The sequence below is a fragment of the Ochotona curzoniae genome, unplaced genomic scaffold (genome assembly GCF_017591425.1).
Source record: "Ochotona curzoniae isolate NIBS_2020 unplaced genomic scaffold, NIBS_Ocur_1.0 contig_3819, whole genome shotgun sequence".
Taxonomy (NCBI): domain Eukaryota; kingdom Metazoa; phylum Chordata; class Mammalia; order Lagomorpha; family Ochotonidae; genus Ochotona; species Ochotona curzoniae.
In genome coordinates, this window is record NW_024466004.1 from 16,021,263 (window position 1) to 16,046,831 (window position 25,569).

Genomic DNA, 25,569 nt, shown 5'->3' on the forward strand with positions numbered 1-25,569 from the left:
TCACTTGGGGAGTGAACCATTGGTCAGATGGAAGATCTACTCTCTGTCTCTCCTCTTCTCTGTATATCTGCCTTTCCAATAAAAAATAATAATAATAAAATCTTTTAAAAAAATTTTTTTTGAAAGGCAAAGTGGCAGGGAGAGAAATAGAGAGCTCTTCTTTCTGCTAGTTCGCTCCTCCAGCAGCCACATGGTCAAGGCTGGACTAGGCTGAAACAAAAAGCCTAGAGCTCCATCCTGGTGTCCCACGTTACTGGCAAGAGCTGAAATACTAGGAGCATCATCTGCTGCTTTCCCATGATCATTAACAAGAAGCTGGATTAGAACCAGAGTTGCTGAGACTCAATCTGGGACTCTGATACGGGCTGCAGGCATCCTAAGCGTGCCTTAAGTTGCTGTGTCACAACACTGATCCCCCACTTTTATTCCCAAGCACTCAGCTTGTGGGGGAGATCCTATCCCCCATAATTTCTGGTGACTTTCTCCTCGAGTAGAGCTGACCTCAATGCAGGCTACAACAACAGTGCTCTATGCCCTGAGTACATCCGCCTTTATTTATACAGATTATCGATTTCCTAAAACTTGTGGGCCATCATCTCAAAACAACAAGATTTTAAAAAACCCACACAGCAGAAGGGTTTTCTATGTGTTTAATCAGTATTTGCCATGCGTAGAAGCCTGGCCTTTCCTTCCCATACACTTTACTCCGAGATGCCACGGCTGGCCCGTGCAGCTGCTGCTGCTGCTGCAAGCAGATCAGGCTCCTGGAGACTGCCATCACATGAGCAGGACTCTCTTGACTGTTTCAATATAGCGGTTGTCTGGGGGAGGCTTCCTCTGACTCCCAGGCTGCAGAAACTTCTTCACAGTGGGAATGTTGCAAATTCTGGTTTTAAAGGCCTTGAAAGGAAAACAATGAAATCAAGTTCTCAATGACAGTCACAACCTTTAGGGAAAAAAAAGTCATAACGCCATCATTGTTAGGACTTGCCAGACTGTTGGAACATAAATGGTTACACTGGGCCTCCCTTTCCACAGCAAAGGATTCTTTTATCTCGACTGGCTGCCCCCCAAGGCCCCCATGCCTTGTTTGTGTCTAGGTGAGACGAGGCTGTCTAGATCTCTGGCTTGCGAGGTCTGTGTGTTGAATGGGAGCGAGTCCTTCCTGGGTGTGCTGGTGTTTCCTGGGAAGGACAGTCTGATTTGATGTAAAATCTTAATCCTGTATTACTCATATTCTTTATCAAGTCTTGTTCTAGGAGGAAGTAAGCATGCAACACAGGAATAGCTATAATAATGTCGGCAAGGTGAACCATTGGAAATGACCTACAATTTCCAGGAGAGGGAAATTGATTATATAAATGATAGTACATCCCCACAAGAAATATAAGTCAATAACTTAAAATGATTTCTTATATAAAAAGCAAGAGGAAAGTTTTTACTAACAGGGAAAGATTTTTAGAAGATGAATGATATATGCAACTATTTTGTGAAAGAATGTGAAGCAAAGATAGAAAAGAATATATTTTCGTGTTATTCTTAGATCTGCATGAATAGGAACAAAGGAACGCAAGGAAACAATAAAAGTGATTACGGGGCAGGAAGGTGGGAGGGTAGTAGTGGGAGCAAGATTTTTTTATTTGTATTCACATAGCTCTGGTGTTTTCAAAAAGATCTGATGCCATTGTTCAGTGAAAACAATACAACATGATATGGCAGAAAAAATTTTGTTAACCTCAATATGCTCAAGTTCCTCTGAAAAGAATGTTAAAAGCAGGCCACAACCAGTATTCAGTATAATCCTATTTTGGGAGAGGCACAAAATAATATACCAGGATGTTTCAGGCTGTAACCTCTGGCTCATCCTCTCCTTCCCCTCCCCCTCATTTTCCTCCCTTCTCCAGCTCTCCTTCCTCTTCTTTGAGTTTATGTAAGTGTCTAATGTAGCTACATGTATTTGAACTCCTGTTGTAATAATTTTTAAAATGCTGTTCTTAAGTTACAATACTAGAGGTCATCCAGTTGATCGAATATTCCTAAAGAACTGCAACAAGGCCCAGGTTAATCTGGCAGTGGCAGAATTGGACCTGAGAGCTGATCAGTGCTCCCCAAGGAGAAAGTTGGAACAGTCCAGAGGAGGTGTGGGGACTCCAACACCAGGAGGTGAAAAATAGGCTGGGCTGGCTGGCAGGAGCTGGGAGAGGAAGCTGTGAGTCTCATTTCACTAGGAGGAAAACAGAGAAAAATAAGGTAGTGGGCTCAGTGCAATGGCTCAGTGGCTAAATCCTTGCCTCACATCTGTAGGGATTCCACATAAACACCTGTTCATGTCTCAGTTGCTCCATTTCCCATCCAGTCCCCTGCCTGTAGTCTGTGAAAACAGTTGAGAATGGTCCAAAGCCTTGGGAACCTGTACTTGTTTGGGAGACACAAAAGAAGCTCCTGGCTCCTGGCTTTGGATTGGTTCAGCTCCAGCTATTGCGGCCACCTAGGGAGTGAGTGAACCATTGGTCAGACAGAAGATCTTCCTCTCTGTCTCTCCTACTCTCTGTAAATCTGAGTTTCCAATACTAATAAATAAATCCTTAAAAAAAAAAAAAGGTGGTATTAAATGTCCATGCTGTGACTCAGAACAATCTAATTCTCCCTTTATACTTCTGTGTTCTAGTAGATTCTGTAGTGTAAGCAATAGAAAATAGCCAGGATAGATAAAATTAATGACTTTAAAACCCATCTTCTCAAGGTGCAGCTGAGGTTGACTGGGAGGCACGCCTTGCTGTGTCTGTTTCTGTCCCTTCTGTAACACGTTACCTGCAGCAGAGGGAAGTCAGAGAGAACAGCGGCACTGAGTTCCTCCAGCATGAACAGGGCTTCTATTAGTTGTACGTCTGCCCAGCTGAAGGTATTGCCAACAAGAAAATCCTCTCCATGGTCTCTCAAAACCTACCAAAAGAAAAAGAACAGAGTAGTGAGTGAAAGCAAAGACTATTTTGCCTGATTAAATACTTACAAAAACATGAACTCCTTTGAGCAGATCACATTTCATGAAGAATCTTTTTGTTTTTTCAAGCCTGATCAGACTAGGGTGAATCACACTCCTGCTTGTGCCATAATACTATAAATTGGTACTGTCTTTCTGGAACTCTGTCAGTGGTTATTAAGTATGTTGAGTAAGGAGATGCTGGAGCTGGACTCCTGTTATAAGCCTGGAAATGGCTGAGTAATATACTCACCGGTCCAGGTAAACACAAAAGCTAGGATTAGCTAGAACTGACTGCTATGCCACTTAACCTGCAAGAGTGAGTCACCAATGGGGGAGTAAAACCCAAACCTGAGCCACCTACAAAGCCAATTTCTTACTATCTGGTGAAAAGTAAACATGAGAAAACTTCTTGGCACAAAGTAGACCAGCATGGTGGCATATCAGGCCAATCTGTCTGCCATGCCAGAATTCCATATGGATACCAGTTCGAGTCCTGGATGCTCCAATTCTTTTCTTTTTTTCTTTTTCTTTTTCTTTTTCTTCTTTTCCTTTAAAAAATGGATTTTGTTTTGTTTTGTCTCGTTTTTTTTTTTTTTATTGGAAAGTGAGATCTATAGCAAGGAGAAACAGAAAGATTTTCCATCCCCTGGTTGATTCCCCAACTAGCCGCAACTGAAGCCAGAGCTGAGCCAATCCAAAGCCAGGAGCTTCTTCCTGGATGGGAAGTGGAGCAATGCAACACCAGCTGGTGCCCATATGGAATCCCAGCGGCTGCGAAGCAAGGATTTAGGCACTGAGCCATTGTGCTGGGTGCCTGGCTGCTCCTCTTCTGATCCACCTCTGTGTGTATGGCCTGGGAAAGAAATGGAGGATGACCCAAGGCCTGGGGCTCCTGCACCCATATGGGAGATGGGCGGGGGGTGGGGAAGCTCCTGGCTTCAGATCAGCCCAGCTTCAGCCCTTGCAGCCATTTGGGGAATGAATTAGCAGATGAAATACCTTTCTCTCCCCCTTTTCTATATAAATTTGCCTTTCAAATAAAAATAAGTAAATATTTTTTTAGAAGAGAAATAGAAGAGCCAGGCCGGGTAACCAAGTGGTTAAATCCTTGTCTTACATACACAGGGATCCCAAGTGAGCTTTGGTTTGTATCCTACCTGCTCCCTGGATTGTATCCCATCCAGCACCCTGCTTGAGGCCTAGGAAAGCAGTGGAGGATGTCCCAAAACCTTGGGAACCTGTACCTGCGTGGGAAACACAGAAGCAACTCCTGGCTTCTGGCTCCTGGCTTTGGATTGACTCAAGTCTGGCCATTGTGGCCACTTAGGGAGTCAACCAGTGGATGGGAAATCTTTCTTTCTGTTTCTCCTTTTCTCTGTAATTCAGCCTTTACAATAAAAATAAATAAATTTAAATATATATATAAGAACAGAAATTCTGTATGCCTTTATTATGTTAGGTTCATTACAATCCTACTGGAATTGAGTTTTGCTGGAAATTTACCTGTTTATATTTTAGAATCCTTATGTAAGTTTTGGAGATTTGTTTGTATTTATTTATTTGAAACAGTAACAGAGAGAGAGGGAGAGCCAGAGAGAGATCTTCCATCTACTGTTTTTTTCTCCACATGACCACAACAGCCGGGACTGGGTCAGACTGAAGCCAACATCCAGAAGCTAAGATGCCGGGTCTCCCACATGTGTAGCCCAACCACTTGGGCCATGTTCCATAGCTTTTCCCAGGCTATTTGCCTGGAGATAGATCACAAGTGAAGCAGCCAGGATTTTAACCAGCAATATCCATATACTACGCCAGCTTAGTTAAGGTGTTTAACTCAAAGCAGTAAAATGAACACAACCTACCTTTTCTCAGAAAGTGACACCTTGAATTTGCTTAGTACAGCAGATGGAAACACCCTGGGTCCTTATGGCTTACCTTCTCAAATACAGGGAAGTAGCGGGTCTTAGCTTTGTTTATGATTGAATCAATATTCTTCTCTTTCTCCCCAGGTGGGTCAAAGGCAGCCCAAGCAATCATCATCTTCAGATCCATTATGCCATCAATGTACATGTCGATTCTGCAAGACATCATTGGCTCCCACATGGAAAGAAATGTCTGGTTACAGGGCTTCCTAACCCAACACTGCTATAGCATAAACCGATATTGAAACTAAGGCCATTTGCTTTTCTCCCTGAAGCTGCCACTCTCTTAAATGATTTCTAGGACCAGAACCAGCTAGCTCACTGACATTTAGTGGGGTCTCTGAAAGAGTTCATTGAATAAAAGGATGTATGAAAGAAGTAACAAAGCAGATAACTGAGCTATTCTAACTTTAAAAAAGAAACTCAATGTTTACCAGAAGTACAAAGTTATTAGTGCCTGAATCTTTCCACTGATGTAGAAATGCAATGTAATTTAAGAGCCCACTGACTTGGCAAATGTGAAATGAAAGTTTAGTTTTGAGAGAGGAGTTAGACTGGGTAGTAGGTAGTTAGGGTACTCTGGGTCCCCAAGTCATCATTTTTTCTCAAATATAAAGGAGTATTTTCCCCGCTATGTCTTGGATTCACCAGAGCACATCTCTTCCAAGGGACAAGGGTGACATTAGCATATCAATTCCCCACCTGAAGTATCAGCCATTATCTCTGGCCATTCTGTGGGAGGGCCTCAGGATAGTCTCACTATCATTGAAAAGGGGGACTGGACTCATAGTCCCAAGGCCAGGAATGTCCAATGTCTGACATCTATCTGGTTTTTTGCCCCAAAGCCAGATACCAGGGGGACCAGGAAATTCCTTCTGTCCTTGGGAAACCCCCTTTGAAGTAAACCTTTAAAAGGTGCTTTCCCCATCATTAATAGGGGTCTCTTTTTCCACTTTTTCTCCTGCCACTATGGCAGGGGGTAAGGGTCCTTTCTATCTCACAGTCCCCTCCCGTCACTAGGACGGGAGTCTCCTTTCTCAGCTTTTCTAATAAATCTTGCTTTAAAACTAAACTAAAATTCTTCTTTCCTGCGAGACAAGAATTGAGGTTGCTGCCGTATTTGTGGTCAAAAACCCTACAACAGTTTCACAGTCAATGCAGATAAACAAGTCTGTTTTATTCTCTTTCATTGACAGACACTATTTTTAAAGCTGTTAAAGAGACTGATAGTGGAAGCATAGCTATTATTTACTAGTCTACTGATGTGTTCATGCTGTGCTAGCTTTCACTTCAAGGACGGCTTTGTGCTTCTCATGACATGTTAACTGCTCAAAAAATTTTGCTTAATGATCTTGTTACTCCAATATCCCACCCCGGACCCAGCGCCATTTTCTCTTCCTTCCAGCTCACGAAATTCGCGCCAGCCTAGCCATCCACCAATCAGATGTAACCTGACATTCCACCTGAAAATCCCACCCCCAATCTTCCAGCCCCTTCCCCAACCCCGCCCACTCACCAATCATCCCCAGGCACTAATCCCCTGGGACCCGCCCTCAAACCCTCCAAATCCCCACCCCCAAAACCTGGCAGACAAAAGGCCCCCAGGTGTGGCTCTGTCTCTCTTCTTTGCTCTTCCCTTCTCTCCAACTTCTGGCCTCCCTCCTCCCCCCCCCCCATCCCCTTCCCCTTTTCCTGCCCCGCTGGAATAAACCTCCTAATATACCTCATTGCATCTGGTGTTTTCAGCTCACGGTAAACCAGGTTGTAGGAATTAGCTGCGCGTAAAATATCGTAATATCCTATGAACTAGAACTCTAGCACTGTTTTAAATAACTAACAGTGTGCCCCGGTCTTTCTTCTTAACAGCATATAACACAATGGATTTTCACTGTCCTGTCTGAATCACAAGTCATTTTCTTTCTGCCTTGAGTTATCACCTGGCCCACTTATTTAGTCTAATATAGCTCAATCCAAGGAAAAAAGTATCAATGATACTATCCACAGAGATAGGGGAAATCTCTTGCAGGAAAAATCATGGAATTATTTTTAAATGTAAATATGAGTCAAAACAGTGAGAAAAACAGGCTATTTTGTGTATTAATACTTATTTACATCGTTGCAAAAAAGATTCCATACAAGTACTGTTTGTAATTGCCTCTGGCCATTGGAGATTGTAGGTTGAAATGGGTAAATCTCTCTTTTGTTTAAAGATCCATTTTTTTTAAATTTTATTGGAGAGGCGAGTATACAAAGAGGAGGAGAGAAACAGAAAGATCTTCCATCTGATGGTTTACTTCCCAAGTGGCCTCAATGGCTGGAGCTGAGCCAATCTGCCAATCAGAAGCCAGGAGCCAGGAACTTGTCCAGGTCTTCCACACAGGTGCAGGGTCCCAAAGCTTTGGGCCATCCTCAACTGCATTCCCTGTGCCAGGCCACAGGCAGGGAATTAGAAGCCTGGAGCCCCAGGGATTAGAATAGGCGCCCATATGGAATCCCAGCACGTTCAAGGTGAGAACTTTAACCACTACACTATTGCACCGGGCTCGGTAAATCTCTTTTAAACACGAAGATAGGGGGAATCTTGGGTGGATTACTATTATTTTAAGGATTTTTCCCATGCCTATATTATACTATCCCCTTTGGTCAGTTGAACTTGGGTTCCACTGCCACCATGCCTTCTCTGAACACTGATATCCCATCGTGCCTATGCTACGGTAAAGAGATTTGGGGGAATCACCAAAAAGGCCACTTGTATCCAAATTCAGCTAAACTTTTTATAATTGCCAAGTCTTTGTGTTGTCCTAGTCTACTCATCTCCTGTGATACTAAACTACCCCTGGCATGAATAGCCCCGTTTGCTGTCAGCCAGGGCTAGCACACTGCGTAGCACTGGAAGGTATGCAGATGATTACAGATGATTACACAGATGAAAAAGAAAGTGGCTGAAATCCTCCACCTTCCCATATGTGTAACATTGGCAGCTCCTTCCAGCAATAGATGGGGTCTCTTTCCAAGGCTAACCTTGTAACTTGTTCTGACATATAGAATGAGCTGGAAATGAAGAGGGACCAGTCCTAAGTTCAGAATTGAGAAATCTGAATACTTTCATTCTCAGCCTTAGAATCTGGACAAGCTGTCACAAAAACAACCCTTTGTATGAAAGCCTAAGAAACATTTGGTACATCTGTCCCCCAGCTGAGAACCAACTTCCCAAAGCAAAGCCAACTGGTTAACTGCTGGTTTTGACCAAAGACAAAGTAGTGAGTCTAGCTGATCAGTCAAGCCTGGCCCAGAGAGGCCAACCACCCAGTTGACCCATATTCTGGGGAACACTAACAAATGTTTGATGACTTAAGTTGCTGCATTGCAAGGAAATGTGGGAAATGGCCAATAGATCAGTAATGCAAAGCTCAATACTTGTTAGCTGAGTCAGATACTCTTATGTTCATATGGAATATCTCAGCATGTAATTTTAAATGAACATATTTTATGAGGAATGGAGAGCACATATAAGAGTGTTGAATGCAAACCACTGAATACTACACAAAAGAAGGGAGATGTATCCATCCACAATTCTGCCTCGCCTGCCATGCCTATGAAGAGCATCCTCCCAGCAGTCCCTTTGCCCTCTCTCCTCAGGGCAGGCTGGATGGCACACCTTGGAAACATCCCAGCTGGAAGCTTGGATAAGAACCAAGTAAAAGAACAAATACAACAGTACCTAACTCTCTCGTTCAGGTCTTTTCCATACAAGTTGTACTTGGCAGCAATGTAGCTCATGATGGCTCTGGTCTGCGTCAGCATCATCCCATCAATTTCAACCAGGGGTAACTGGCCAAAAAGCAAGGACCCATCTGTGGATTAAGCAAACAGAGGCTAAGGTAGATTCCTCCAGTGGTCACAGTAAATATGTAGAATGGTACAGTTGTAATTCCCATGCATGATTCCAAATTTCCATGCAGGGAGTTAAAGACCTTACATGTTAAGGAATGTCTACTATTCACTTCTGCTAAAACTTGAGATTTGCTTGATAGTTTAATTTATTTCTAAGTATGGATTAACTATGATTATAGAAGACTTTCCACATTCACTGTAACTTTCTTATAATATACATGCTTCTGGTTCTCAAAGTTTAGAATGCATAAGAATCATAGTGGGCACTTTGGGATAAGTCAGTTGAGATACTCATGTCCCACACTGGAATACCTGGGTTAGATTCCCAGTTCTGGCTTCTGATTTCAGCTTCCTGCTGATGCAGGCGCAGGAAGGCAGAGGAAGTAATGGAGCTCTTTCTCCTGGCTCTTGGCCTCAGATCAGCTTAGCATTGGCCATTGTGGCCATTTGGGGATGGGTATCACTCAGTGGCAGAGTGGAGATGATAGCGAGGACCCGAGCCGATCAGGGTTCATGAGTCACCTTTAGTTCCTTCTGTCGCCGTCGCTGCGAGCAAATTCGTTATCTGAGCATCAACCTCTTTGAGATAGCAATCATAAATGCAGTGGGATTTTGAAAAGATGAAATGAAATTATGCAAGTAAAATACAGATATTGTCAGAAACCAGTGTTCAGCAAAGTGAGCTCTTTTTTGCAAGTGACTGCCTTTGTAAATAATGAACTTATAGATATGCTACAGATGGAGCTCTTGTCATGGAGTCTTCAAGCAATGAACAATATTTGAATTTCCACTAATAAACTGCATGCAGTTGAGAATGAGGAATTTGATCCAAAATAGGAAGCAGTCTTCCTTCACAGACATCATTTCCCCCACTTCAAATACTGTTCCCACTTGATTCAGTGAGAAGCATTAGTGACAGCTCTCTGCAGGGCCCGAGTCCCTCTGTAACTGGGTGAGTCAAATAAACCCTTGACTTCTCTGAGCCAGTAACATCTAGTGTGTCTGATCTGGACCACTCTCTGTCTTTCTCAATTACCCAGTTTCTTCGAATTAGGAATAAGATTACGCTTGTGACCATGTTTTGGAAATGTCAGTATTATTATTGGAGAGGCTGCAGAACCTCCACTCACTCTAGGTTTTTCTATATTTGGTATGTGTTGAATGAGCATCTCAAAGCCAGGCAGTGTGCTGCTGTGGAAATGTAGTAGAAATGACCTCTGCTTTGGAATCTGACCACCTTTGCACAGAAGGTGCCATTTGGTTCAATCCCCTCATACTATAGAATAAAGCATTGCAGAGGCCAAGGGAAGTGGGCATGAGTTGCCCAAACTCACACAGCCCAAGGAAAGCTAAACCCAAAAATCTCTTGTCCAATGCTCTCTCCTTCCTGTCCAAAAATAACAACCATCCCCATGAAGGTGTCCCAAGCACTTGTGACAGCATCACAGACCCAGGGAAATCTGGAGGACTTCAGAGGCTGTTAAAAAGCCCTCCCTGCTGCAATGCTCTAGAAAGTGTATGCACTTGTGCATATATGATCCTCACTGTGTACCATACTGTGACCCCATCTGTGTACCAGGAACTGTCCTTATTTGGAGTGGAGCCAAAATAAAGAGGGAAAAGAGCCTCTGAGGGATTCCAAAGTCCATGGCTAAGAATGATAGAAGGAGTAATCAGAGCTTTTTCCACTGTAGTAAGATCCATTGTTGTGGTGGTTGTGATTGTTGTAATGAGGACACAGGATGGTGGAGAATTAAAAGCTTTGCACAGGGATGCGTTTAGCCTAGCAGTTAAGATGCCAGTGTTCCACATCACAGTCCCCAAGCTTGATTGCGAAGCTCCAGCTCCAGACTCCAGCTTCCTATCAACACAGACCATGGGAGGCAGAAGTAGCTAAGTCCCTGCCCTCCAATGTGAGACCTGGGTTGAATTACCATGTACTGGTTTTGACCCTGGCTCAGGCCCAACCACCGAGAAAATTTGGAAAGTGAAACCATAGGTAAAGCCTCTTGTTCTCTATCTGCCTCTCTTCCTCTCAAAGAATAAGTACATAAATGAAATGCTTAAAAGGATATATTGAATGGGGCCCAGCACAATGTCAGTGTCCAAATCCTTGCTTTCCAAGGGTTGAGATCCCATATGGGCGCCAGTTGTCCTGGCTGCTCCACTTCCCATCTAGATCCTGGCTTGTGACCTGGGAAACCAGTGAAGGATGACCCAAAACCTTGGCATTCAGCACCTGTATGAGAGTCCTGGGAGAAACTCCTAACTCCTGGCTTCGGATCAGCTCAGCTTTGGTCATTGCAGCCACTCAGGGAGTGAACCAGTAAATGGAAGATCTTCCTCTCTGTGTCTCCTTCTCTCTGTAAATCTGCCTTTCCAATAAAAATATATAATTAAAAAAGATATATTCAGTGATAAAAAAAAAGTCTTTTTAAGAAAGCATTGCAGCCCCAGCGTGGTAGCCTAGGGCTAAGGTCCTTGCCTTGCAAACACCAGGATCCTGTTTGGATACCGATTCTAATCCCAGCAGCCCCACTACCCATCCAGCTCCTAGCTTGTGACTTGGGAAAGCAGTTGAGGATGGCCCAAAGCCTTGGGTCCCTGCACTCACATGAGAGACCTGGAAGAAGCTCCTGGCTCCTGGCTTCAGATTGGTTTGGCACTGTCCATTGTAGCCACTTGGGGAGTGAATCAGCTAACAGAAGATCTTCCTCTCTGTCTCTCCTCCTTTCTGTATATCTGACTTTCCAATTTAAAAAAAAAAAAAGAGGAAAGAAAAAAAGCACTACACTTCGGAGTCTGTGTTGTGGCAGAGCAAGTAAAGCTACGCCCTGAAATGCTGGCATCCTGTATGAGTTTGTGTCCTGATTGATCCATTTCTGAACTAGCTCTCAGGTAAGCAGCAGTAGATAGCCCAAGTGTTTGGGCTTCTGCTAACCATGTGGGAGACCTCAAAGAAGTTTTTGTCTCCTGGTTTTGGCCTGGCATAACATTGGCTGTTGCTGCCACTTAGAGAATAACCTAGCAAGTAGAAAATCAACCTCTCTCTCTCTTCCTCTTGTCTATCCCACTCTCTCTATTGCTCTGACTTGGAAAAAATTAATAAATCTTTCTTTTTAAAAAAGCATTGCCTAATGTCACTGAGCATCTTTTGTGTTCATTTCATGTCTGTCTTTCAGCAAAGCTGAGGACACCTACATTTCCCTTGATAACAAAAATCACAATAGGGCTGTGAGAAGTTTGAAAAATACTGTGAAAGTAATTTTCCCAATGTGAGAAAATCCTGGAGAATTGCAATCATTTTGTTATTCCTGGACCAAAACTTCATCGAGTTTGGGCTTTTCCATAGCCTTCATTCTCCACCGTGATCATTAACTAAGGAAAACTGGATGTAAACCAGGGGCAGTAGGATATCCCCTCCCATGGCTGATCCCCCATGGCCCACTGGTGGGTATTTTGTAATTCTTAAAGAATTTTGCAGTTTCAAACTAGCTTGCACTGGTCAGTTGATGCTGTCATGCTTGTTGAGATCATCATCAAAGCAATATTCGTAAGCATCACGAAGGCCAAGGGGACAATATATTTGGCTCTGCCAAGGACACAGTGAAGAGTTAAGCAATGTCAACAAGCCAGGTTGTGCTCGCCTTTGTCACAGATGTCATTCTAGAGCTTTCTCACTCTCTCTCTATATAAATACATATGTATGTATGCATGTAAATACTATATATACATGTACTTGCATATATACACATGTATTTATGTATATATGCACAAATATATATATTTACAAAATAAATATTTCCATTTTCTGATGAAAAGACTTACCTTTCTGCAACTTTTCATATTCTTCTCTTGTTTCAATAAATTCTTCTTCAAACTAGATAAAGAAGGAAAGATTTTAATTTTTAATTGTCTTGAGAAAATGTAAAAAAGTGAATTGTCAACAACATAAAATGACCAACAACTTTCAGAATAATTTTTTAAAGAATTATTTTATTTTTATTGGAATATCAGGTATACAGAGAAGAGAGAGACAGAGAGGTGAGACAGAGAGGAAGATCTTCTGTCGGCTGATTCACTCTTCAAGTGGCAACAACAACTAGCCCTTCTTCCAGGTCTCACATGCAGGTGCAGGGTCCCAAGGCTTTGAGCCATCCTCGATGGCTTTCCCAGACCATAAGCAAGGAGCTAGATAGGAAGTGGGGTCACCAGGACATAAACTGGCACTCATATGGGATCCTGGCATGTGCAAGGCAAGAATATTAGCCACTAGGCGACCGTGGCGGGCCCCCAAAATAAAATTTTTTTTAAAGATTTAATTATTTATTGGAAAGTCAGATATACAGAGAGGAGGAGAGACAGAGAGGAAGATCTTCCATCTGATGATTCCAGGTATCCCACATGGGTACAGGGTCCCAAGGCATTGGGCCATCTTTGACTGCTTTCCCAGGCCCCAAGTGAGCACAGTGGCCGATGCTATGCCGATCCGAAGCCAGAATCCAGGAACTTCTTCCAGGTATCCCACGTGGGTGCAGGGTCCCAAGGCTTTGGACTCTCCTGGACTGCTTTCCCAGGCCGCAAGCAGGGAGCTGGATGGGAAGTAGAGCTGCTGGGATTAGAACTGGCGCCCATATGGGATCCCAGGGCATTCAAGGCGAGGACCTTAGCTGCTAGACCACGCCGCCAGGCCCCCCCAGAATAAAATGTTAAAAGGTATCACACAGCTACAGTGTCACAGAGGGTGAAAATGAATCGGGTTAGGTAGCCCATCGATCGCAGTTCTTGTTCATTTTTGCCCACTAAAAGGCTATTCCCAAGCTCCTACACACTTTCCTCCACATTCTTAGGCTTTCTCTAATGCCCCTAGGGATTTCTTCCCTTCCTTTTCTCTCTTATCCTTCACCCCCATCTTCTCTCTCAGTTTTCTCCCGTTTCAGAGCAACTTAGATTTCTCTGTCATGCTCATGTATTCAGAGATCAAAACAGCATTACTCTGAAGCCAGCACAGTGGCTAACCCTCCGTGTGCAGCGCCAGCATCCTATAATGGCCCAAGTTCCTGTCCCTGCTACTCCATTTCTGAGCTCACTCCCTCCTTATGGCCAGGGAAGCAGTAGAACGTAGCTCAAGCCTTTGGGACCCTGAACCGTCATGGGAGCCCCAGAAGAAGCTCCTGACTCCTGGCTTTGGATCAGCTCAGCTCTGGCTGTCAGGGGCATTTGGGAAGTGAACCAACAGATGGAAGACCCTTCTTCTGTCTGTACTCTCTTTGTAAAATCTGCCTTTCAAATAAAAATAAACAAATCTTGAGAGAGAGAGAGTTCACATTACATGGCTGAGATTATCATAATGTATTGATGGTCTTTCCAAAACTTTTGTGAGAGAGCTTTTTGTCCCCCACATCCAGAGGCAAGTGGTAGGATGAATAGTGTGGGGGAGAAGCCTCCAAAATGAAGAGAGGAACAAAAGAAGGTAATAGATGACTGTCAAACAGGGAAGTGGAAATCTATGCTGTATGAAAAAGAAACAAAACACTCCAAAGTATTTGTGAAAATGTAAAGCAAAGCAGGCAGGCTTAGGGCGAATTTGGAGTGCAGGAAAGATCCTGTACTGCAATTTCCAAAAGGACAGGAAAGGGAAGATCATATCACAGCTCGGCGTCAGGGTCCTGCTGTCAGCCACAACCATGTAGTAGATGACTCAGGTGGCCAGGCAGAGTGCAAAAGGCCCAGAAGGCCAGCTAGTTCCAATGGAGTCAAGTCCAATGTGCATCCTCGCTCTCTCTCTCTCTCTCTCTCTCTCTCTCACACACACACACACACACACACACACTCTGGCTCTCTCGAGATTTCTGTAGCTTCACCAAGGTCTTTTCATCCCTTCAGGAGCTTTCAGAATACCTCCCAGCCCCTTCAACTCCTCCCTAAAGTCTCCTCTACCGCATGGGCCCGGAACTATAATCTCTCTCTCATAAGAAAAACTGCCAAAAAGAGAAAGAGAAGACACAGCTTGAACACAGCATCAGAATTTTGAAGGGGAAAGTTCACTTTGATCCCGGCAAAACCACCCTCCTTCCTCTCCCCAGTCAGGAACCCACCTCCACTCCTGCTGCAGCCAGCAGCCAGCGGACTGGCTCCATCCGACCCCTGCCGTAAAAGTAGTAGAGCTTGGGTTTGGCTGCCATGACTCCTGGCTTTAGCGTTTCCTAAAGGAGAAAACTGCAAAACATATTTAAAGAACTAGCAAACACCATGTGATATATCCCCACTTAAAGCAATTCCAAAACAGATACACAGAAACTATTGCCTAGGGGCACATGGATAAGACATAAAATTGAAAAAAAACAAAAAGAAGAAGAAGAAGAAAAGAATGAAAAGAAAGAAAAAAGACAGTCCTTCTCATTGAAGCAGGATGATGCTACTACCTCTGATGACAATGGGCGCTGTGATTTTCCAACTATGTCCTCTTTCTAGAGCCAAACTAGTCTTGATAATTAATCTTTAAATTGTGATTAACTGCTTTTACAATCTCCCTACTTTGGAAATGCTCTATTTTGCAATTTAAGACAAAGAAAAAAAAGAGGAAAATGGGACATGGCATAGTAAGTTAAGCCTCTGCCTGTGGTGTTGCCATTCCAAATGGGCACCAGTTTGAGTCCTGGCTGCTCCACTTCCAATCCAATTCCCTGCTAATGGCTTGGAAAAGCAGTAGCAGATCGCCCAACTCCGTGGAACTCTGCACCTACATGGACAACCCAGAACAATCTCCTGCCTCCTGGCTTCAGACCTGCCCAGTATTTGCCATTGCAGCCATTTGGACAGTAAACCAGCAGATAACCCCATTGTCTATGGAATTGTATCATAAAATGATAATTATATGATAATAATAATAGCAAATGGAAAAGAAAAATAAATAAAAAGTAAAAATTTAAAAGACTTTATAATGATCAGAAGGGGAGTAGTTTCTTGCTGGCATTACAATATAACACCTGAAAGCATGCAGAGACATGGGTCCCTGGAACTGTCCAAATTAACTGTGTGATGGAAGACCTAGCACTGTAGTATAGCAGGTTAAGCCACTTGCTTGTGACTCCGGAGTGCTGGATACTCTGCTTCTCACCCAGCCCCCTGCTAATGCACCTTGAAAAACAACAGCAGATGGCCTAAACACCTGGGTTCCCGCCATCTATGTGGGAAACCAGGATAGAAGTGTTGGTTTCTGGCTTCGATCTGGTCCTGTCCTGGCTCTTGAGGTCATTCAGGGAATGAATCAGTTAATGGAAGAATAATTGTCTCTGTCTTTACTTTTATCTCTCTTTCTGCCATTCTGTCTTTCAAATAAATAGATGTCTTTCAAATTAATAAATCTTTTTTTAAAAAAGATTTATTTATTTATTTGTTGGAAAGTCAGATATACGGAGAGAAGGAGAGGCAAAGAGCAGGATCTTCCGTCTGATGATTCACACCCCAAATAGCCACAACAGCCAGAGCTGAGCCCATCCGAAACCAGGAGCCTGGAGCCTCTTCCAAGTCTCCCATGTGGGTGCAGGGTCTCAAGGCTTTGGGCCATCCTATACTGTTTTGAAGAGACACAAACAGGGAGCTGGATGGGAAACAGAGCCATCAGGATTAGAACCAATGCCCATATGGGATCCCAGTACATACAAGGGGAGGACTTCAGTCACTAGGCTACCACAACGAACCCATGAATAAATCTTTTGAAAGTGAACTGAAGGGGTTGCTGGCACACATCCAGTTACTACTAGGTGTGAGTTACTGGGTGTTACTGGGTGTGAGTCTGGATACCAGGGGTGGAATATGGAGCTTGGAGCAAGTGAACTCACTAAATGAAAGAGAGAATCTGTGCTTCTTGGGCTAGAACCTCCCAGATGCAGATTAACATGCCTGCAGAGAGGGAACTGTAGGAAGGTGGTGCGGTGACCCTATGACTAAATCCTCGCCTTGCAACTGCCAGGATCCCACATGGGTGCCAGTTTGTGCTCCGGCTGCTCCACTTCCCATCCAGCTCCCTGTTTGTGGCCTGGGAAAGCAGTAGAGGATGGCCCAAAAGCTTTGGGAACCTGCACCTGTGTATGAGACCCTGAAGAAACTCCTAACTTCAGATTTGCTTAGTTCTGACCACTGCAGTCCATTTGGGAATGAACCAGTGGATGGAAGATCTTTCTGTCTCTCCTTCTCTCCATCGATCTTCCTTTCCAATAAAAAAAAAAAATTACATCTTTAAAAACAAACAAACAAAACAAAACAGTGCTTCTGGCCTTGCTGAAGGAATGAACACAGAAATCCAGGGGTTCACATGTGATTCAACTCCTGTTCACCCACTCCCATGCCAGGCACAGTGCCTATATTATATGTAATCCTCAAGCGGAGCGTGACAGTTGAGTTTTGGTATTCCTTACTTTCCAATGCAAGGGCCTCTAGGTTTTAGAGTCCTGAGACCTCAACATTGCTGTATATACTTCTGTCATTCATCTAAACGTCACACTCCTTGAGATTCACTGCCTGCCTCCAAAGATCAATCTGAGGACTGAGGGTTGACTAAAACTGTAAATAAATAAGTACTACAATAGCCAGCCCATAGCATATCGAAGCTTCCCTGCTTCTTCAAATGAATTACAGATTCAGAGTTTTTTAGTCTCTTTTGCTTATTGGCTTATTCATTAGTGTTGCATTGTTGCATCCTGGGGAGGGGCTAAGTCACTTGCTGCCTTAGGCAGGAGCCTCATTGGTGCTGCATCCCCCAGACTCTTGGCCTCTTGGTACCCACTTGCTTTCATGCTTCCTGTGGATGGACAGAGGTAGTAATCTCTCAATCCCTTACCCTTTCACCTGCTGGCCCACTCTCCCAGAACATGGGCCACATATGCTATAAACTTGCTTAAGCCATGTCAGTGCTTCTGCTTTTTTACGAAGCAATAACCTAGAAAATAAATATTTGACTCAAAACCAAGACCACAACAGTGCCAGTAGAGGTTCACACATTTCACCTTTGAGTTTTCTTTCTCCTTTCTCAGGAGCATGAGAGGCAGAAAAATGTAGTTTTGGAAGCCAGATCTTAATATCCAGCACCTTAAATGATAAGCAGTCAATACTGTTGTGAGGCAGCTTGGAAGCTCATCCCCTCCACCACCATCACCTAGAAGTTCTTTCCTGCCCACCTGTGATGTTCATCTCTATCATCACCTGGAACCTAGAGGGGGTGGTATTGCATTGTTGTGCAACCACTCCCCCTCATAAGCTCCCCAAAAGGCCCATGATAGGGAAGGGCTCTATCTCTTAGTCCTGTGCTTCCCTCGCTTTGGCATTCTGACTCTTGGCCTCCCCCCTACCTGCTTGCTCTCTGGCTTCCCACAGACAGATTCTAGCAGTCCCTGAGCATGGCCCCTGTATGTCTGTATTCCTCACCCTCTGTTCACTGCCTGGGCGGGACAGTGACAATGTTAATGCTAAGAGAGGTGAGGCCTAGTGGTAAAGGAATGTGGATAGAGAAGCCAGGGAAAGGTGAATGCCTGCAGCTTTGTGAGTGTGGCCAGGTTGTTCACTGTATGTCTCTTAGGATAACTTTTATTAGAACATAAGTCTTCAGTTTGACCGTTATACTTCAGGGTAATGAGCGTTTGTTCCTCTCGGGGTTTCGATTGACTGGATTGCCATATGGACTTGTGATTTGCTAATTTCTAGTGGGTCCTGTTATGATCAAGCTTGATTAATAGAGACTCCTTAATCAACCCTAGACTTGTCTGGTGTGATCTCGCTCACACCCTGCAGCAATGCTTTTTGTAAAAAATTCCCAGCAAGGGCCCGGCGCGGTGGCGCAAGTGGTTAAAGGTCCTCGCCTTGCACGCCCGGGATCCCATATGGGCGCCGGTTCTAATCCCGGCAGCCCCGCTTCCCTTCCAGCTCCCTGCCTGTGGCCTGGGAAAGCAGTCGAGGACGGCCCAAAGCTTTGGGAACCTGCACCCGCATGGGAGACCCGGAAGAGGCTCCTGGCTTTGGATCGGCATAGCATTGGCCGTTGTGCTCACTTGGGGAGTGAATCATCGGACGGAAGATCTTCCTCTCTATATATCCACCTTTCCAATGAAAAAATAATAAAAATAAATCTTTAAAAAAAAAAATTCCCAGCAAGTGCTTGTATACCTCATAACCAGTTGTCTCTGGTCAATCACCATCCCTGGACTAAGAGCTGCTACTCTGAACTGTTCGGAATTACACTCTCCAGATCTGGAATGTGTTAAGAAGACCTCAGCAGAGAAATAGTGATAGGTTTGAGAGCCTGAGAGGGTGCAGGGGAGAAGGATTGGAAAGAGTTCAGGGTACTGGAGTGTAGTTAAGTAGAGAAAAAAAGTATGATATCCCACTGTACAGTAGGATAACTAAGACTGATAGTAATCAACTGGGCATTTCAAAGAGTGTGATAGGGTGAAAAATGACAGTTGACTGGTTCTCCTCCTCCCCCTAAGGAGGAAACAAGTTCTAGGAACTGAGGCCCATAAGAAGTTTCCAAGAAGTTAAACTGTAACTATAACTGTAGAACTGCCCATCTTGGCTCTAACCTGCTTATTGTATCTTCTGTGTCCTTGCTTGCCAGCGTAAAGGCCACCAGGATGTGGGGTTTTTTTTGTTGTTTTTGTTGTTTTTCCTTTAAAAGCTCACTGTCCTGACAAGTCAGGGCTGTTTCCTTCAGACTTGTTCTGATTGGGGGCAGTCACCAGCTGGCTTATAAAGACTCCCCAAATTCTAAATTGGCTTTGGTGGTCTTTTATAACGTGTGCCCCATAACACTAGTACAGAGGATTTTTGAATACAAACAAATCAGGTCTGTATGAGTTGACTTTGGGGTAATAACCATTTGTTCCTCTAGGGGTTATGATTGACCGGATTGCCATATGGACTTGTGATTTGCTATTTCTAGTGGGCAATGTTATCACCAAACTTGGTTAATAAATACTCTTTAATAAACCTTAGACTTGTCTGGCGTGATCTCACTTGCAGCACACAACAGTTCTTCCAAGAACACTTGAGCACAGAGAAGGGATCCTATACCTCTCCCAATCTCACACCCATGCAAATCCACCTGCTCTCTGTGGAGTCCACACTGCAAGATTCTAACAAGGTGGGTAACTCCCAGAAGGCAGGGTTCAGCTCCTTCTTCCATTCTCTGAGAACCAACCTATCATTCCCCTGGACATGGGGGCTGTGCAATACATTTCACTCCGTCAAGGTGTCACTTTGAGATATAGTCTCTAAAGGTGAAAAGGGTCTGTGTTTCATCTTTCGCTCATTCTTTCAACAGTAATCAATATTAGAACTACTGAGGAACTCCCCACATAGGATTAGGAGTAGTTCTGGCAACAAAATAATCTACACTATGAAGTGAATCAGGTGAAACTTGAGTACTTAATATTGGATTACAGGAATTGCCCAGAACCTTACAGAAATGCAAATTAATTTGACATCCCCCCCCCATCACATCACCCCTACATATTGTGACTGGTTAATGATTTAAACTCTATCCTCTAATCCTTTCTCTGTAACCTCTAATACAGTCCAAAAAGAGCAGAGTAAATCATAGCTTCGGGACACAGAAGACCAAGTTTCAGCTTCAAAAAGTATAGCCAACTACTCTCACTGTTTAAAGTACATTGTCAAAGCATAAAACACAGGTGCAATGAAAACATTCATGCCATCTGTGGGAAATAAAACAAGCAGAGAACAAAGGAATAGCTCTTTCTGGAATGCATTTCACAATGCAAACACTGTGAGAACCCTGACTGGAACCCAGGAAGTCAAGCTGAGTATAAGTGCAAACCCATGTAAGTTTTTCTGCCTCTGAGATTGGCCTATAGGTGTGCTGCAAAATAAACAAGCTTAGTTCCCAGGCAAGCTTCACCCGTGGGTCTTAGGATAATGGGAGCTGAACCTCAAAAGGCTCACAAACTTCACCTGTGTGCACCCTGACCTGTGTGTGATGAGCAGTGAGGAAGCACTCTCCAAGCTGGAAACCCAACACATGCCTCAGGTGGGCTGAGAAGGCAAGAGTGACAATGCCAAGACAAACTTTGGTTGTGTGGTCCTTTGATAAAAACTAGGCATCACATGTTTTAGAGAATTGGAAAAGCACAATGTACTGTCCCATGTTTATCAGAGTGAGCCATAGGTACAGGGAAAAAGATCCTAGTTCTGGTGCCCACACAGTGGCTTATAAGTTAAGCTTCTGCCAGTGGTGCTGGCTTCAGACCTACTCAACTCCAGCACTTGCGTGCCCATTTGGGGAGTAAAGCATTGGATAGATCTCTTTCTGTCTCTCCCTCTCTAACTCTTACTTTCAACTAAAATATTTTTTAAAAGATTTTTTTTGTTTTTATTGGGAAGGCAGATATACAGAGAGGAGAGACAGAGAGAAAGATCCTCTGTCTGATGATTAACTCCCGAAGTGGCCACAATGGTGCAGTTACTCCAATCTGAAGCCAGGAGCCCAGAGCCTCTTCCAGGTCTCCCACACAGATGCAGGGTCCCAAGGCTTTGGGCCATCCTCAACTGCATTTCTAGACCACAAGCAGGGAGTTGAATGGGTAGTGGGCCACTGGGATTAGAACCAGTGCCCATATGAGGTGCTGGCACTTACAAGATGAGGACTTTACCCTAGGCTACCACGCCAGGCCGGCAACTAATTTTTTTTTTTTTTTTAAGAAAAAGCATTTATTATAAGAGTAGGTTGCACAAATGGTCACATGCTGGAGAGAAGAAGGAAGTTAAGAGAATTGCCAATAATTTTCTCTGTGAGAAATTCCCAAGATGAAAGGGCCCTATAAGTCTCAGAGTTATAGAACTTCAGATGTGGAGCAAGATCTGAACACAATGTCCGTTTTTTGGTTATCAAGAAGGGCATAGGTTTGGGATGAGTTCACTTTAGATCTTCCCAGGCTGAATCTTTCTGATCTTGTTTTTCTTCCCAGGCCTTCATTTTCTGCTGTACATATCCTCTTATCTACTGAACACACATCTTACTCAGGAAGATGAAATTCAACCAAAAATGTAAACAGTCACCCTCGATAATTCAGATAAAACGTAACTCTAAAAAAATAACGTTAACATGTTGATGAATAATTTGGGAAAGGATAGCCTGTAATACATTTTCTGGATAAGATTTTAAAGAGGCTAATTTAAGAGAGTGACATTTAAAATGTATAAGCATACTTTAAAAAGTTCATGCAAAATGTGTATGATTAAAAAAATACTATACAGGAATTTCAAGTTATTTCATTACCTTTTAATTCAATTTTCCCAAAATCTTTTTTAAAAATACGGACATATTAAAATTATACCTATTTATAGGGTACCATGTGATGTTTCAAAACATGTACACTTAAAAAACTTCAAAAAAAATGTATTTTTAATTTGTTTGAGAAGAAAAGTAAATGTTTAGCAAGAAACTCAATAAAGTCCTTTGTAAATGCCAGGAGCTCACCCACTGAAGCCAATTCTGTTGCCTCAGGTGTGCATTAGCAGGAAGCTGGAATCAGGAAGCGGAGTTGGGAGTTCACCCGGGCACTCCGACGTGATGTGGTCATCCTAATCGGTGTCTTATCCATTAGGTTAAATCCCTACTCTCTCCACAAATCTTTTGAAGTACCCTTTTATAATACCTCAGAGAAAGAGTATTTCAAAGTTGGAAGAAGGTAATATTAGCTATTAAACTATGGTTTTAGTATAGCTTTAAAGTGTACTTTTGTTATACCTGCAGGTTCATTTTAAAGTTATGATTGTCAATTATCTCTCTTTATATTTCTAGCATATGATAATAAAAGACATAGTTGATCAAACTCAAGATGTTATTAGCCAGCATGGTATCCTACATGAACCCAGGGCCCAGCTCAATGGCTAAATCCTTGGCTTGCAAGTGCCTGGATCTTATATAGGCACTGATTATGTCCTGGATGCTCCGCTACCCTTCCAGCTCCCTTCTTATGACCTGGGAAAGCAGGAGTTTACAGCCCTAAAGTCCTGCACCCACATGGGAGACCCAGAAGAAGCTTCTAGCTCTTGGCTTCAGATCAGATCAGCTCTGCTCTGGGCATTGCAGCCATTTGGGGAATGAACCAGTGGATAGAGGATCTTTCTGTCTTTCCTTCTCTCCATAAAATCTAATCTGTATTTCCAATACAAATAAATAAATCTTTTTAAAAACTATAAAAGAAAGGAGCCCTCCAAAAACAAACCAAAAAAGCCATGTGTTATACAGTATTTTTACTGCAAGCCAAACCAAACATGACTCTGGTAAGTGCAGGGGTGCTTACGTAAAATGATTGGGGAAGGAAGGCCGTTCCAAGCTTATGTGCTAAGGATTTTTTCCATACAGTCCTGTATTTTGCTTTAAAAGATTTCCACTGGCTTGACTCACGTTTCCCAAACTCACAAACTTAGACCTTAGATGAAAAATATATCTGAGACAAGAAGACTTTCATCTGCCTAGATCCACTTGGAAAACAAAAAACGTAAGTTACCACCTGGCTCCTTGAGAGCTGAAAGACTAGGACAATGAGCCAAAGTCTGTGTTCTCTGACACAGTCCACGGTGACACAGAACCCTGGAGGAAGCCCCCAGTGTCAGGTCATTTGGATCAAACCTTCCAAACATAGAGCAGATGCTAGGAGGCGGGATGCCCTGGTTCATCCATTAAGCACCATAGCATACCGTGGCAGGCTCCTCTGTCCCCTTCACCTGGCTACCAAGACACCTACGATGTGCTTGAGAAGCAAAAAAAAAAAAAAAAAGAAGTAATGGTTCAAAAATTAACAATTGTTTTAAAATTTTGCTAGGTATGTTATGTCATCCAACCAATGGAAATACCACTTAATTTGACTATTTAAGTTTTAAACTACATTTCATATATGGCATGGGTGTGGAGGCATTTTAATATGTCTGATAAGAGGTATCTTATGCACATGCAATGAAAGTCTCTAAAAGACCTTGCCAAGATACACATTTACTACCCCAGTTTCATCTTCCTATAAACTCTGCAGAAAACAAAATGTTTCCTTTACCTGTTATAAGCAAGTTTCGTGGTTTCACTAATCACAAAGTTAAAACAAGTTTTCACTCTACGTTACAAACTACGTAGCAAAATGTTCTAACAACTCAGACTGGTCTGAGAAAAGTTTATAAGCACTTTACCACTAACCTTGTACCTTCCAGGCGCTGGTCGCTGGTTGCTGCAGTGTGGTGGGGAGATTAGGTGAAGGTTTATAACTTGTTCTGTGAAAGCTCCACCCACTCAAAGGATTAGTCAATGTGCATGCTGGTTCATACACACCTGTGAGGCTTCATTTTATTCCACTACCTGAATATTTGCTAATGCATCAAGTTACCAAAGGGAAAACTGGTATATTAAGTAGACTTTTACCCGGAACTCCTTTGTACCAGGCAGAGTTCTAGGTCTGGCGTCTGCAGAGGTAACCCTGACAGACCCAATTTCTGCACCTGAGTTTCCATTCCAGTTGTGGAAGACAGGCAGTGTAAGTACACAAGTAGACAGTTCCTTCAACTTAACAACAGAAGCAAAATACGAAGTGATTGTAAGCTGTGGATAAGAGGACTGCGTGTTAACAAAATCCAAAGGTATAGGAGGAAGGAATTGGGGAACACTGTGTGTAATAGTTCATTCTGTGCTAAAGTTAGCCAAACACCTGACACTGGGCAATGCATGAAGTACATGAATTCATTGCTAAACCATTTTGGAAGCTGAGAAGTCTAGGGTCAGGAACCAGCAAGGGTCTTCTTACTGCTTCACCCTCAGCCAGAAGGCAGAAAGGAAGGAGTGACAGCATGAATTTAGGCCCTAGAGTAGAAGTCAGGAGTTGGATGCATTTTTATTAAAAAGTAAATGTATTCATTTATTTCAAAGGCAGCATGAGAAAGAGGACAACCAGAGAGAAAGATCTATCTTCTAGTTTAGTTCCCAAATAGTTGCAACAGCTAGGTCTGGGTCAGGAGGAGACTAGGAGCTTGGAACTCCATTCTAGTTTCCCTGCTAGGTAGCAGAAGCTCAAGCACTTGGACCATTTTTTGCTGTGTGGGGCACAAGGGCAAATAGGTCACTAAGTCACAAGATGGCGACCAACAGAAGAGCCCTGGGCATGAGCCAAGGCAGGGATCAAGTTGTTTTAAACAAAGACTGATTGGCCAGGAGCCATTTCTGTGCTCAGCACCTTGTGGGAGATGGCTTCCTCAGTCATACTGAGGACGATTGGCTCCTAATTCTCCTCTTCTGGATTTCCTGGCCGGAGACTGTTTGCTGTTCCAACAAAAGGGCAATAAAGGATTGATTCTGTGGGGAGGGAGCCCTGTACTGGTGCTTTTCTAGATGCATTAGCAGGGAGCGGGATCAGAACCTGAGCAACAGGACTTCAAATGGGGTTGTGATATGAGATAATGGCATTGAGCCATCACACCACAACGCAAGCTCCTAGCCCTTTTAAGTCCCAGACACTGCAATCTCTGCTACTGCCCTGTTTATTTTTTTAAATATTTATTTATTTTTATTGGAAAGTCAGATTTACAGAGTGAAAGAGAGACAAAGATTCTCCATTCGTTGGTTCACGCCCCAAGTAGCTGCAACGGTCTGTGCTGAGCCAATCCAAAGCCAGGAGACTCTTCCAGGTCTCCTGCATGGGTGCAGGGTCCCAAGGTTTAGGACATCTTCTACTGCTTTTCCAGGACACAAGCAAGGTGCTGGAAGGGAAGTGG

The 25,569-nt window shown here is 43.4% G+C and overlaps 1 protein-coding gene across 1 annotated transcript; it reads right to left on the bottom strand.

Annotated features, from left to right (window-relative positions):
- Positions 1-635: 635 nt before the first annotated feature.
- On the bottom strand, positions 636-24,026 carry LOC121158317 (glutathione S-transferase A4-like). Its single transcript, XM_040983013.1, has 7 exons — positions 24,005-24,026; positions 14,898-15,005; positions 12,628-12,679; positions 8,627-8,759; positions 4,919-5,060; positions 2,812-2,943; positions 636-900 (listed from the first exon to the last, which is right to left on the bottom strand). Exons 2-7 carry the CDS (start codon positions 14,982-14,984, stop codon positions 778-780), a joined length of 669 nt encoding a protein of 222 aa, XP_040838947.1. The 5' UTR covers positions 14,985-15,005; positions 24,005-24,026; the 3' UTR covers positions 636-777.
- Positions 24,027-25,569: the final 1,543 nt, after the last annotated feature.